The sequence below is a fragment of the Papio anubis genome, chromosome 16 (genome assembly GCF_008728515.1).
Source record: "Papio anubis isolate 15944 chromosome 16, Panubis1.0, whole genome shotgun sequence".
NCBI lineage: Eukaryota > Metazoa > Chordata > Mammalia > Primates > Cercopithecidae > Papio > Papio anubis.
Genome location: NC_044991.1, coordinates 8792937 through 8806767, shown reverse-complemented (window position 1 = coordinate 8806767; position 13831 = coordinate 8792937). Strand labels below are relative to the sequence as shown.

The 13831-nt window shown below is 49.4% G+C and overlaps 1 protein-coding gene across 1 annotated transcript in view; it reads left to right on the top strand.

Annotated features, from left to right (window-relative positions):
* SREBF2 (sterol regulatory element binding transcription factor 2) overlaps nt 1–13831 on the top strand; it is a 79064-nt gene that overhangs the window by 57458 nt on the left and 7775 nt on the right. The window contains exons 12-15 of the mRNA XM_003905622.4: nt 7388–7556; nt 9076–9193; nt 11320–11429; nt 12928–13060. Of these exons, the coding sequence (XP_003905671.3) occupies nt 7388–7556; nt 9076–9193; nt 11320–11429; nt 12928–13060 (530 nt within the window). The remainder of the gene's footprint in view (nt 1–7387; nt 7557–9075; nt 9194–11319; nt 11430–12927; nt 13061–13831) is intronic.

The following is a 13831-nucleotide window of genomic DNA, read 5'->3' as shown; positions in this document are numbered from 1 at the left end:
TGCAGTATACACTGTTTTGTGTCTGACTTCTTTTGATCAATATCATGTGTAAGAATCATTTATGTTGTCATGTAGAATTATAGATTGTTCGTTCTCATACTTTATAGTGTTCCATTGTATGACTAGATTATTGCAGATGAACTTTTTAGTTGCTTTCTAGCTTTGGTTATTATGAAGGGTGCTGCTGTGAACCTCCTTGTACACACATCTTTCAGGAAACGTGACTGCATTTTTAGGAATGTCATTGCTGGGTCAGAGGTTGTGCGTATTTCCAGATTGTTGGCCATTCTCCACTCCATCAGCAGTGAACAAGAGTTCCAGTTCTACATCCTTACCAAACACATATAATGTCAATTTTTTAAGCCCTTCTAGTGTATCTCATTGTAGTTTTCATTTGCATTTCCCAGGTGATTAATGAGATTGAGCGCCTCTCCTTATATTTATTGGCAATTTGGATAGTCTTTTTTGTGACATTCAATTCACAATTCTTACCTCTTTTTCATTTGGAGTGTCTGTCATCTTACTGATTAGAGGAATTCTTTATTCTGGAGATGACCCCTTTATTGGATATATGCTTTTCAGATGCCTTCTCCCACTGTATGGTTTCCCTATTCTCTCTTAATGGTATCTAGTGATAGCACAAGTTCTTAATTTCAGTGAAATCCAGATTATTAGTCTTTTCCTTTACAGTTAGACATTTTAAGTCCTGTAAATCTTTGTCCTACCTCAAACTCATGAAGATATTCTATGTTGTCTGCTAGAAGCTTTATTTTTTACTCTTTACACACAGGTACCTAATCCACCTGGAATTAATTTTTATATGAGTTGGAGGTAAGAGTGCAAGATCTGTATTTCTCCATAAGGATATCTACCTGACTCAGAACCTGTTATTTTATAAACTGTCCTTCTCCTGCTGCACCAAGTGGCACCTTTTTTTTTTTCATAAATCAAGGATCCATGTACAGCGGGGTCTGCCTCCGGATCTGCTAGTCTGTTCTACTGCACCACCACCACCCAACCCTAACGGCTGAGTTTCCTCTTATGTCTTGATGTCTGGAAGTGTTGGTCTTCCAGATTTAGTGACTAACAATGAGAATCTTGGGTATTTCTTTGTAGCTTCTTCATTCTACAGAGGTACTTGGTGCTGCTGATGGACATGTGGGTGGTTTCCAGTATTTGCCGTTATAAACAGTGCTGTAGGGAACATTTCTGTCCATTGTCTTCATGCACCTCTATAAGAGCTTCCTCAGACCAAATCTGTAGAGATGGTGATGCTGTGTGAAAGCATATAAATATTTGAAACTTAATAGTATTACCAAATTTGCATATTCAGTAAGATGGAAAAAGGAGAACTGTCATCTTTAAAGTCATTGCTCTTCTCTGTTTACTTCTCTTGAGAGAGAATAAAGAGACTCAGACAGTATTTTCTTATAAAGGAAGAAGCTTTGAATTTGGTGAGATATATTTAGCTACAAATGAGCCAAGTGTTGGGGGCAAGTGCAGGGCTGGCCTCTGTGAAAATGGTTTAGACTAGAGGTTCCCAAACTTGCTCGACTCACTGTGTCTCAGTAAATTTTTCATGGCATCCCTTAGCCAAAAGAAATACCTAGGCCGGGCGCGGTGGCTCAAGCCTGTAATCCCAGCACTTTGGGAGGCCGAGACGGGCGGATCACAAGGTCAGGAGATCGAGACCATCCTGGCTAACATGGTGAAACCCCGTCTCTACTAAAAATACAAAAAATTAGCCGGGCGAGGTGGCGGGCGCCTGTAGTCCCAGCTACTCGGGGAGGCTGAGGCAGGAGAATGGCATAAACCTAGGAGGTGGAGCTTGCAGTGAGCTGAGATCCAGCCACTGCACTCCAGCCTGGGCGACAGAGCAAGACTCCGTCTCAAAAAAAAAAAAAAAAGAAAAGAAATACCTAACAGTTTTTTCGTTTGTTGAGACAGTGTCTTACTCTGTTGCCCAGGCTGGAGTGCAGTGGTGTAACCACGGCTCACTGTAGCCTCAACCTCTCTGGGCTTAAGTGATCATCCCACCTCACCCTCCCAAGTAGCTGGGACTGCAGGTGCACACCACCACACCCAGCTAATTTTTGTAATTTTTGTAGCCAGGGTTTTGCTATGTTGCTCAGGCTGGTCTCGAACTCCTGGGCTTAAGCGATTTGCCCACCTCAGCCTCCCAAAGTGCTGGGATTATAGGCACCACCGCACCTGGCCTCTGTTAAGTAGTTAAGTTTGAACATCCTAATAGGTATTTAAATTGTCTTAACAGCTTAGTGGTCATGTGAAAAAATCGTATGTGAAGTTGAAAGAAGAAATAATATTGTTTGCTAGGAGTGGTAGCACACACCTGTAGTCCCAGCTCCTCAGGAGACTGAGGCAGGAGGATCTGTTGAAGCCACAAGTTTGAGGCTGCAGTTAGCTATGGTCACACCTGTGAATAGAGCCACTTCACTCCAACCTGGGCAACATAGTGAGACCATGTCTCTACTTAAAAAAAAAAGAAAAGAAAAGAGGCTGGGCGCAGTGGCTCACGCCTGTTATCCCAGCATTTTGGGACGCCGAGGCAGGTGGATCACCTAAGGTCAGGAGTTTGAGACCAGCCTGGCCAACATGGTAAAACCCCGTCTCTACTAAAAATACAAAAATTATCCAGGCGTGGTAGCACTCACCTATAATCCCAGCTACTCGGAGGCTGAGACAGAATTGCTTGATCCTAGGAGGCAGAGGTTGCAGTGAGCTGAGATTGTGCCACTGCACTCCAGCCTGGGTGACAGAGCAAGACTCCGTCTCAAAAGAAAAAAAGAGAGAATATTTTAGATTCTTAATAATTTCTTAGAAATCATAGTTATTAAGAATCCAAAATATTCTTTTTTTTTTTTTCTAATAGAGATACAGTCTCACTCTTGCCCTGGATGGAGTGGAATGGCTATTCACAAGCATGGTCTCACTATATTTCTTACCAATACGTGAACCTGTCAAGCACTGCATACCTTCTCAAGCTTTGGAATCAGACTAGCAACCACCACTCTCTCTCTTTTCCACATTGATTTCCACACAGTACTATGACAGATACGACACCTCCAAAGGAAGCTAGTGTGATCTCAATGCTGAGGCTGCAGGCTCTCCCCATCTAGTCACTTTATAAGTGCCCAGCTGATGTTGAGCATCACTGTTTTCCTCGAAAGTTTAAAATAGCCTGTTCTGCCCCTAATCACTTGCTGTGGCACCTCAGACTGCCTTGGCACATGATTTGAGAGCCATGGGGTTAGACCGATGTTGGGGGACACAGCCTGGGGCTGGGACTGGCCCAGGGGTACTGAGTGACTCTCAGGATCTAAACAGTTGTGTGGTTCTTGCCACAGCCTCTTTCACATCAGGTAATTAGCAGATGAGTTATGGGGGGGCTCCTAGGCCCCAGCTGGGGAGGATTCTGGTGTCTATAAAATTTAGGAAAACTTAAAAAAATTTGTTTTTTTTTTTTTAGACCAGGCATGGTGGCTTGTGCCTGTAATCCCAGCACTTCGGGAGGCTGAGGTAGGAGGATCACTTGAGCTCAGGAGTTCAAGACCAGCCTGGGCAACATGGTGAAACCCCATCTCTACCAAAAATACAAAACTTAGCCTGGCATGGTGGCAGGCCCGGTTTTTTTGAGTGTGTCATGTGGTCCAAGCTACTCAGGAGACCAAGGTGGGAAGATTGCTTGAGCCCGGGAGGTCGAGACTGCAGTGAGCTGTGATTGTGCCACTGCCCTCTAGCCTGGGTGACAGAGCAAGACCCTCTCTCAAAAAAGAAAAAAGGAAAATTGCTACGGGACTATAATGCCAAGAAAATTAAGAGTAACAAAAGCTGTTATCTCAATTTCCCTTATAGAAGCCATACTGTAGATGACTGTATCCCAGGATTTCTATTTCTTATTAGTTCAAACCACCAAACTCAAGCTCCCCTGCCCTGCCCTCAACTGAAATTTGTTTTTTTTTTTTTTTTTTTTTTTTTTTTTTTGAGACGGAGTCTCGCGCTGTGTCACCCAGGCTGGAGTGCAGTGGCGCGATCTCGGCTCACTGCAAGCTCCGCCTCCCAGGTTCAGGCCATTCTCCTGCCTCAGCCTCCGAGTAGCTGGGACTACAGGCGCCCGCCACCACGCCCGGCTAGTTTTTTGTATTTTTAGTAGAGACGGGGTTTCACCATGTTAGCCAGGATGGTCTCGATCTCCTGACCTCGTGATCCACCCGCCTCGGCCTCCCAAAGTGCTGGGATTACAGGCTTGAGCCACCGCGCCCGGCCTGAAATTTGTTATTAATACAACTAAAAGTTTTTTGTTTTGTTTTTTTTTTTTTTTTTTGGAGACAGAGTCTCACTCTTGTCACCTAGGCTGGAGTGCAATGGCATAATCTCAGCTCACTGCATCTCCGCCTCCCAGGTTCAAGCAATTCTCCTGCCTCAGCCTCCTGAGTAGCTGGGATTACAGGTGCCTGCTACCATACCTGGCTAATTTTGTATTTTTAGTAGAGACAGGGTTTCACCGTGTTGGCCAGACTGGTCTCAAACTCTTGACGTCAGGTGATCCACCTGTCTTGGCCTCCCAATGTGCTGGGATTGCAGGCGTGAGCCACCGCACCCGGCCTGTTTTAAGAATTAAGCTTGGTGGCCGGGCGTGGTGGCTCACGCCTGTAATCCCAGCACTTTGGGAGGCCGAGGCGGGTGGATCACGAGGTCAGGAGATCGAGACCATCCTGGCTAACACGGTGAAACCCCGTCTCTACTAAAAATACAAAAAATTAGCTGGGCGTGGTGGCGGGCGCCTGTAGTCCCAGCTGCTCGGGAGGCTGAGGCAGGAGAATGGCGTGAACCCGGGAGGCGGAGCTTGCAGTGAGCCCAGATCGCACCACCGCACTCCAGCCTGGGCAACAAAGCGAGACTCCGTCACAAAAAAAAAAAAAAAAAAAAAAAGAATTAAGCTTGGCTGGGTGCAGTGGTTCATGCCTGTAATTCCAACACTTTGGGAGGCTGAGGTGGGCTGATCACTTGAGCCCAGGAGTTCGAGGCTAGCCTGGGAAACATAGTAAAAACCCATTTCTACAAAAAAATACAAAAAAAAATTAGCCAGGCATGGTGGCATATGCCTGTAGTCCCAGCTACTTGGGAGGCTAAGGTGGGGATCATCTGATCCCAGAGATTGAGGCTGCAGTGAGCCATGATCGCCCACTTGCACTCTAACCCAGGTTATAAAGTGAGACCCTGTCACCAAAAAAAAAAAAAAAAAGGGCCAGGCGTGGTGGCTCACGCCTGTAATCCCAGCACTTTGGGAGGCTGAGGCAGGTGGATCACGAGATCAGGAGTTCAAGACCAGCCTGGCCAAATGGTGAAACCCTGTTTCTACTAAAAATACAAAAATTAGCTGGGCGTGGTGGCAGGCACCTATAATCCCAGCTACTTGGGAGGCTGAGGCAAAATTGCTAGAACCCGGGAGGCAGAGGTTGCAGTGAGCCGAGATCGCACCACTGCACTCCAGCCTGGGTGACAGAGTGAGACTGTGTCTTTAAAAAAAAAAGAAAAAGAAAAAAAAAAGAGTTAAGCTTAAAATACATTTTAACTTAGTAATTTCCACATTGGCCTTTCTGGTTCCTCTTGCCATATGACCTGGACTAGGCTTTGCTTCTGCTTATAACATCTGGGCCCTTGTGAGGGAACAGTGGTCCTCAGTTTCTTCTGGAGCAACCACCAGGCTCCCTTGCTAATTGGACATGTGGAATCGGCTGTTCTTGGAAAGAGAGTTAGAGTCAACCATTCAAGTGTTCTGGGACCTCGGAAGCCCTGGAATCCCGCCACCAGCCCCCAGTCTCCCTCCCTGCTCAGCTCCTCAACTGCTATTCTCCCACCATTGCAGTTATCAGCTCAGATTCAGTGAGTGCTTTGTGGAAGGTTGGCGGAGGGTCACAAGGTTCCTCTACATTTGTTCTCCAACATCCAGTATCAACACTGGTTAGCAAAGAGGAGGAAGGACTATTGGTGCCACTGGTCCCATGATTAGAAATGTAAGTGAAACACCCCACCTCATCTCATAAGCTGCCTTGAGATTATGAGTATGTGTCTATAGAGCAGGTTGCTTTTTCTCACATTCAGGCAGTGTCTCCAGGTTCCCCCTGGAGAGAGACGGTCTTCTCTGTCTGTGTCCTTGAGTGGCACTCCGACAGTGCTATTTCTGACCCTGGCATTCAAGTCTTCTGAAGCCGTTACATTCGCTGATGGCTACTTAGAGTCCAGTAAAGGTCAGAACCATCAGACTGAACCAGACCATGAAACAGCTCTGCTCCTGTGGGGGCAAGGGCTGGGGTGTGGAAGCGACGTCTGCGGGCCTTGGCCTGGCAGCTCTGCCCCTGGGCTCCCTGGACTTTCTCTGTCTTCTCTCCTGTCTTCTCTCCTCAGTTCCTCACTCACCCTGGCCTGTTTTGGGGCGTGGTTTTGCGTTGGAAGTCGTGATTGTTAGTGTGAAAATATCCTCACTCAAACAGTGACAGAACTGAAAACATGGTGGATAGTATTGTCCCTGCAGTTCTTGTCAGTGGGGTCCTGAAATGATGTTATCCTGGCAAATGGAGAAGGGGCCCAGTGACCGGGGCCCTGGCTCTTTGAATTGTCCCACAAAGAGGCTTTCCAAGTTCCCCCTCTGTTCTTTCTCACAGGCTAGTGTTCACATCAGGGGCTCATGCAGGGGTGCCGTGGGGTTTCTGTAGGGGGCTGCCCTTGCAGGGCCAGCTGTGTGGGGAGAGTCTGTCACCCACCCACACACAGATACTTTCCTGCATGGGGCTTGGGCTGGCCTCCCAGCTGCCCCTTCACTTCAGTGCCATCTGATGTGACCCTGTCCGTTGGCCATGTGCCGAGCACTGTTCTAAACTTTACACACAAAGTAAAAGAAAAATTAGTCAAAGCAGAATAATTTTGCCTAAAATAGTCTAAAAGATATATAATTAAAATTACATGATAAAAAGTCCCACGATAGAAGGGACAGCCTGGCTTGGCACTCATGGGGCTGAGGGGGAAGTACAGCAGCCGAGGGGCCCCTGAGACCCCTCCTTGGGAAACCATCTTCCTAGTTGACCCTGCAGGTTGAATGCCAGTAGGATTAGGCAGCCCCAGCAGGACAGGATGCAGCATCCTGTGCCTTGTGGCTGCTCCCCGCCCTCCTGCTGGGATTTGGACCTAGTCAGCAAGTCCAGCACACTCCACTGGTGGGCTTGCCCTAGTTTCCGTGGTGGGCTTTACTTCCAGGTACCTGTGGGAGTCCCCGCCCTGTGCTGAGCTTTCCCAGTCTCCCCCCAAGCTCACCTCCATCATGGTGCTTTCTGCCACCTTGGTGTTACCCCTGGTCCTTGTCCTTCCACAGAGCTACTTCCTCAGCCGAGCCCAGAGCCTGTGTGGCCCTGAGCACAGCGCTGTTCCTGACTCCCTGCGCTGGCTCTGCCACCCCCTGGGTCAGAAGTTTTTCATGGAGCGGAGCTGGTCTGTGAAGTCAACTGCCAAGGAGAGTCTATACTGTGCCCAGAGGAACCCAGGTGAGAATACCTTGGAGCCGTTCAGAATTGGAGAAAGCCATGCGAACCGCTGGTACTACAGAGTTACTGTGCAGCAGACACACGGGGACACAGGTTGTCTCAGTCTTGTTGAGTCTTTGTTTGTTTGTTTGTTTGTTTGTTTGTTTGAACTGAAGCTCAGGGAGGTTGAGTAACTTGCCTAAGGTCACAAGCCTGATCAGAAATTGTCAGGGGCTAAGCTAGATGTGCAGCTCTGCTCTCTCTGACATTCAGAGCCTATGGTCCTTACATCACACAGTAATAAATTGTGATTAAGCTCCAAGTGTACTCTTAGCCCTTGTTTTGGGCACTTTGGAGACACAAAGGATGTGTGAGGCTTGCTTTCCCTGGCCTCCAGGTCTCTCCTATTGGGAGAGCAGGCAGACATATATGGAGAGTTCGGGAACAATAGGTGGCAGGCGGTCATCAATTGCTCAGAGTGGTGACAGGGACGAAGCTTCAGGCATTGGAAGGAGATGCTGGCTTTCTGTCCCTGGCATTTGATAGTGATTGGAGTCGACTCACCCGGCCTTGGAGCAGTAGAGGCTGGTCGGGATTGACTTAGACCTTGAGTGCTCAGTGGCTGTCTGCTTTCTGCTGTACTTTTCCTCCCCTCTCAGAATTGGAGTCTGCGGGGACTGCAGTTACAGGGTGTGTGTGTCACGCATTGGGGGAGTTCGCTATCCTTTTCTTTTTTAAATAATAACTTTATTGCTCAATGTGAGAATTGTATGTAACACCAAAATATAAAGGATGAAAGCAAAAGCAATCCTAAATCTTTCTACCCCACCCCTGCTGGCTAGACATGGACTTCTCAGTGGCTTTGTAGTCTCTGGCTGCAGGCCTTGTTACCTGAAATATGTTCATAAGTGTCCCTCCTTCTCCTGGTCATTAGATCAAGGCCCACATATCTTCCACATGTGAGGAGAGAGAAGGGGCTGGTGATTGAGGCCTACCAGTAAAGAAACTTGCTGGTGACAGTCAGCTATCCAAGCATTGCAAGGCCCCATGTCTAGCCAGTTCAGACAGGTCACTGCTGATGGCAGGTTCCACAACAAAGCTCTGAAAGAACAGGAGCATGTTCTTCGTTGTCATGAGTGAGGCAGTAGCTACCACCTTTTCCTCCTTGCCTGGTGGTTCTCCTGAGCCACATGGAGAAGAGACATCCTCTGAGACATTCCATTTTCTGTTTTCTGATCCAACTCCACCTGACAGCTCCCAATCATAGAGTAGTGAGCACTGTATCAGGAGACACAGCACCCTCCCCCACATGCCCTCCCCACCGGAGCTTATCCAGAACTTCAGTCTTGGGCACTTCAGCCTGGGAGTGAACACTCTCCCCCAGCCTCCAGCTGTTCAGCACAGTAGTTCTGGGCTTTGGTGGAGAAGGGGGATCTGATCCCCATTCACAGGGCATGGCTGTGTTTTGAGTTTCTCTCCATAGACAAAATGGGCTCATAAATGAGCCCCATTTAACCCTCCTTGCCCATCTCTTTTCCAGCCGACCCCATTGCGCAGGTCCACCAGGCCTTCTGCAAGAACCTGCTGGAGCGAGCTATAGAGTCCTTGGTGAAACCTCAGGCCAAAAAGAAGGCTGGAGACCAGGAAGAAGAGAGCTGGTAAAGTCCCCAGACAAGTCCCCCTGCCTTAGGGCCTGTCCACACAGGCAACTCCAGGACAGCCTGAAGGCCTGCACTCATAGAGGGACGCAAGCCCTGGCATCGGGTTGGCAAAGCAATCAAATGACTCCTTTGTATTTAATTTCTCAAAAATGAGAGCCCTGTGTTAACCCTGACCTGGCCTTTCCTCCTAGACCAAGTACGCCTTTTTTTTTTTTTGAGATGGAGTCTCGCTCTGTCACCCAGGCTGGAGTGCGGTGGCATGATCTCAGCTCACTGCAAGCTCTGCCTCCTGGGTTCATGCCATTCTCCTGCCTCAGTCTGCTGAGTAGCTGGGACTACAGGCGCCTGCTGCCACACCTAGCTAATTTTTTTTATTTTTTTGAGACAGAGTCTCACTCTGTTGCCCAGGCTGGAGTGCAGTGGCCGGATCTCAGCTCACTGCAAGCTCCGCCTCCCGGGCTTACGCCATTCTCCTGCCTCAGCCTCCCGAGTAGCTGGGACTACAGGCGCCCGCCACCTCGCCCGGCTAGTTTCTTGTATTTTTTTTTTTTAGTAGAGATGGGGTTTCACCGTGTTAGCCAGAATGGCCTCGATCTCCTGACCTCGTGATCCGCCCTTCTCGGCCTCCCAAAGTGCTGGGATTACAGGCTTGAGCCACCGCGCCCGGCCTAAATTTTTTTTGTATTTTTAGTAGAGACAGGCTTTCACCATGTTAGCCAGGATGGTCTCGATCTCCTGACCTCGTGATCTGCCTGCCTCGGCCTCCCAAAGTGCTGGGATTACAGGCCTGAGCCACCACGCCCTGCCTTTTTTTTTTTTTTTTTTTGGAGATGGAATTTCACTCTTGTTGTCCAGGCTAGAGTGCAATGGACCAGTCTCAGCTCACTGCAACCTCCGCCTTCCCGGTTCAAGCGATTCTTCCACCTCAGCCTCCCAAGTAGCTGGGATTACAGGTGCCTGCCACCATGCCCAGCTAACTTTTGTATTTTTAGTAGAGATGAGGTTTCACCATGTCAATCAGGCTGGTCTCAAACTCCTGACCTCAGGCAGTCTGCCTGCCTCCGCCTCCCAAAGTGCTGAGATTACAGGCATGAGCCACCGCGCCTGGCAGGTGCGCCCATTTTTATGTATCCCTTTACCAAGCGGAGTCAGTACTTGGATCAAGTCAGGAATTTCATTAGCTTGCTTTGCTTTCTGGGGTAGGGAGCAGCGGCCTATTGAAAGGGAATAGAAATGAAATGTGACAAACTCAGCAGAAGGCAGACACATCTGGCCTGGACATCTTGGGGACCCAGCCCCTCATGGAATGTTCTGGGCAATTTTTGTCTCTGACACACTTACCGAGCACAGTCCTTCTTTCACAGAGTAAGACCTGAGAGGCAGATAGGTGCCAAAGTCACTTTCGTTTTTTGTTATTTTTGTTTGTATTTGGGGGAGGTTTTTGAGACAGTGTCTCACTCTGTCACCCAGGCTGGAGTGTAGTGGCACAATCTTGGCTCACTGCAACCTCTGCCTCCTGGGTTCAAGTGGTTCTCCTGCCTCAGCCTCCCAAGTAGCTAGGATTTCAGGCACCTGCCACCACGCCTGGCTAATTTTTGTATTTCTTGATAGAGTCAGAGTTTCACCATTCATCAGGCTGGTCTGGAACTCCTGACCTCAAATGATCTGCCTGCCTTGGCCTCCCAAAGTGCTAGGATTACAGGCGTGAGCCACCATACCCGGCCCCAAAGTCACTTTCCTACAAGGCCCAGATCCTGATTGGGGTGCACCTGAGGAAAGGGGGAGGGGGCAGTTCTGCCTGGGAGATAACAAAACTTTTGGGAGGAGATGACACTGGACTTGGGGCTTAAGGGGAGGAGTGAGGGTAGGCTGTGGGGGATGCTAGGGAAAGGCCTCCAGTAGAGGGAAGAGTGTCAGTGTCAGTGACAGCCCAGAGACACGGAGTAAGAATGCCTGTGGAATACAAAGGGTGCACATAGACAGCGCTTGCGTGTGCCTGGGATGACAGGAAAGGGATGGAAATGGCCATTGGGTCTTAGAGCTGGAGAGCTGAACAGCCAGGTCATGAGGTGGGCCTTGTGTATATGTTTTGATGTACATGGGACCCTCTCTTTTCTTCCTAGTGAATTCTCCAGTGCTCTGGAGTACCTGAAATTACTTCATTCTTTTGTGGACTCTGTGGGGATTGTGAGCCCCCCACTCTCCAGCAGCTCCGTGCTCAAATCCGCCCTGGGTAAGCACCTGCGGGTGGCCCACAGTCTCAGGGTGCCCAGGTCTTCACAGTGCTTTTGCCCCAGGGGTCCAGGGTGTTAGGAGTGTAGATGCCAGCGTCTTCTCTGGATCCCAGGTTCATACCTATGGCCCTCATGTGACCCCAACTCACAGTCACCCCCTCCCAAACAGCACTCAGAGGCAGGAAACTATGGTTTCAGAGAAGTAGGGCAATGAGTGATTGAATGTCTTCCTCAAGCCCTGGCTGTGTGGCCCAGGTGAGGACCCTTCTTAATTCCCAGAAGAACAAGCAACGAGTGGCCCAGGCACCAGGGATGGCGGGGAGTCACCTTTCAGATGCACAGTGGCCCCTGAGGCAGCTCTTGGGCCTTACACTCTTTGTTCTGAAGAGACTTTTCATCTGGGCCTCTCTACCACTCCCCAGCCCCTCATCACCTCAGTGTCACAGCGCAGCCTGCTGACTGGTTTGACACCAGGACATTTCTTTGCTTCTGTCCCTAAACTGCCTTCAGGACGACAGCACATCAGCTGCCAACTCTTGGGCTTCTGTGGCCACCTGGGAAGATGGGGGTATCAGGCTACCTCTGGTCACTCTCCCTGGGAAGGGAGGGATCCCAGAAAATCAGCCACCCCATCATGATCCCTGACCTGTGGCCTCTGTTTTCAAGTTTAGGGAAGCATGACCATCCCTGCTGGTTTTGTGGGATCACTACTGTCATCATTTTGCAGTTGAGAAAACTAAGGCTGAGAGAAGACTTAAAATACTCTTAACAGGAGCCTGTTCCAGATACCATTTTGAGGATACCATTCTTTATGGCTATTGAAAGCTTAGGTTGTATCCATCTTTTTACTTAAAAACAACACTGCAGTGAACATCTGTGTTAAACTTTTTTCTCTCTTTAAGCCAATTTCATTATGACAGACTGCCAAAAATGGGATTACTAGCTTAACGGGAGTGAACTTTTTTTTTTTTTGAGATGGAGTCTTGCTCTTGTTCTTGTTGCCCAGGCTAGAGGGCAATGGCGCGATCTCGCCCACTGCAACCTCCACCCCGCTGGGGTTCAAGCGATTCTCTTGCCTCAGCCTCCCTAGTAGCTGGGATTACAGGCGCCCACCACCGTTCCTGGCTAATTTTTTTGTGTATTTTTAGTAGAGAGGGGGTTTCACCATGTTGGCCAGGCTGGTCTCAAATTCCTGACCTCAGTTGATCCACCTGCCTCAACCTCGCAAAATGCTGGGATTACAGACATGAACCACCGCGCCCAGCCAGGAGTGAACATTTTTAAGGCTCTTGACACATATTGCCAAACACTTTGCATGATTGCGCTGGTTTATTCCCCTCCCCCCGAGTCCTGGGTGTGGGAGCCCAGAGGCTATTGGCCCATTCCCAGCAGGCAAAGACGTTACCCATCTCCTAGGAAGGAAGTGTAGCAGCCTCTGAGTGCCACAGGTCTCATTTCTGTGGGTGTTGGAGTACGTTTGGTGCTGTTCCCCTCTAGGTCCAGACATCATCTGTCGGTGGTGGACGTCTGCAATCACTGTGGCCATCAGCTGGCTCCAGGGAGACGATGCAGCTGTACGCTCTCATTTTACCAAAGTAGAACGCATCCCCAAGGCCCTGGAAGTGACAGAGTGCGTAACCCTCCTTGGCCACTCACTTGCTTCTCTCCAGGGGAATCTTATTTGAGTTAGCGGGAGCAAGCTGGACTGGGTGGGCACGTTGGGGTGAAGGGTCAGGACTGCATGACAGGTGGGTGGCTAGAAAAGTCGAGGGTGAGGGCACCATGGAGAACTCAGTTTGGGCCAGCAGGTCCTCTGTGCAAGTGTCCTGCTCTGCACAACACGACAGTTGTCCCAGCAGCTGTCAGCACTGCCTCCAGGTCCTCCTCCCTGCAGCCTTCATGACGCCACAGGCTGAAAAGAAGAGACGAGCACTGTGGCTCCCAGCATCTTCAGAAGCTTCGTGGTGGAGGCAGGCATTGGTGGTTCACAATCAGTGCAGAGAGGCCACCGTTGCCCCCAAAACTCATGTGCACTGGAGCATCCTGCCCCTGTGTGCCAGCATTTTACCCACTTTCCTTCCAGCCACCTCCAGCCCCACCATCAACCCTGGCAACCTTGTCCTGTAACTAAAATAACCTTTAGCACATGGCATAACCAGAGAGCTTTTGACATTCCTCTTTGGAGATTCATGTCTGCATCTTGGGGGCATTCAGCACTTAGTGATGGGCAGCCCTGCCTCCTGACTCCCCAGCTGTTTCTAATTGGATCTGAGTGTTCTAAGAGAAACTGTAAAATGCTCCAGGACAGAAAGGCCCCACGAGGTCCTTGCCTTAGAGCCAAGGCTGTAGCATTTCCTATCAAGCAGACTCTTAACCAGCGCACAGGAAGTTGCTTAGAAGA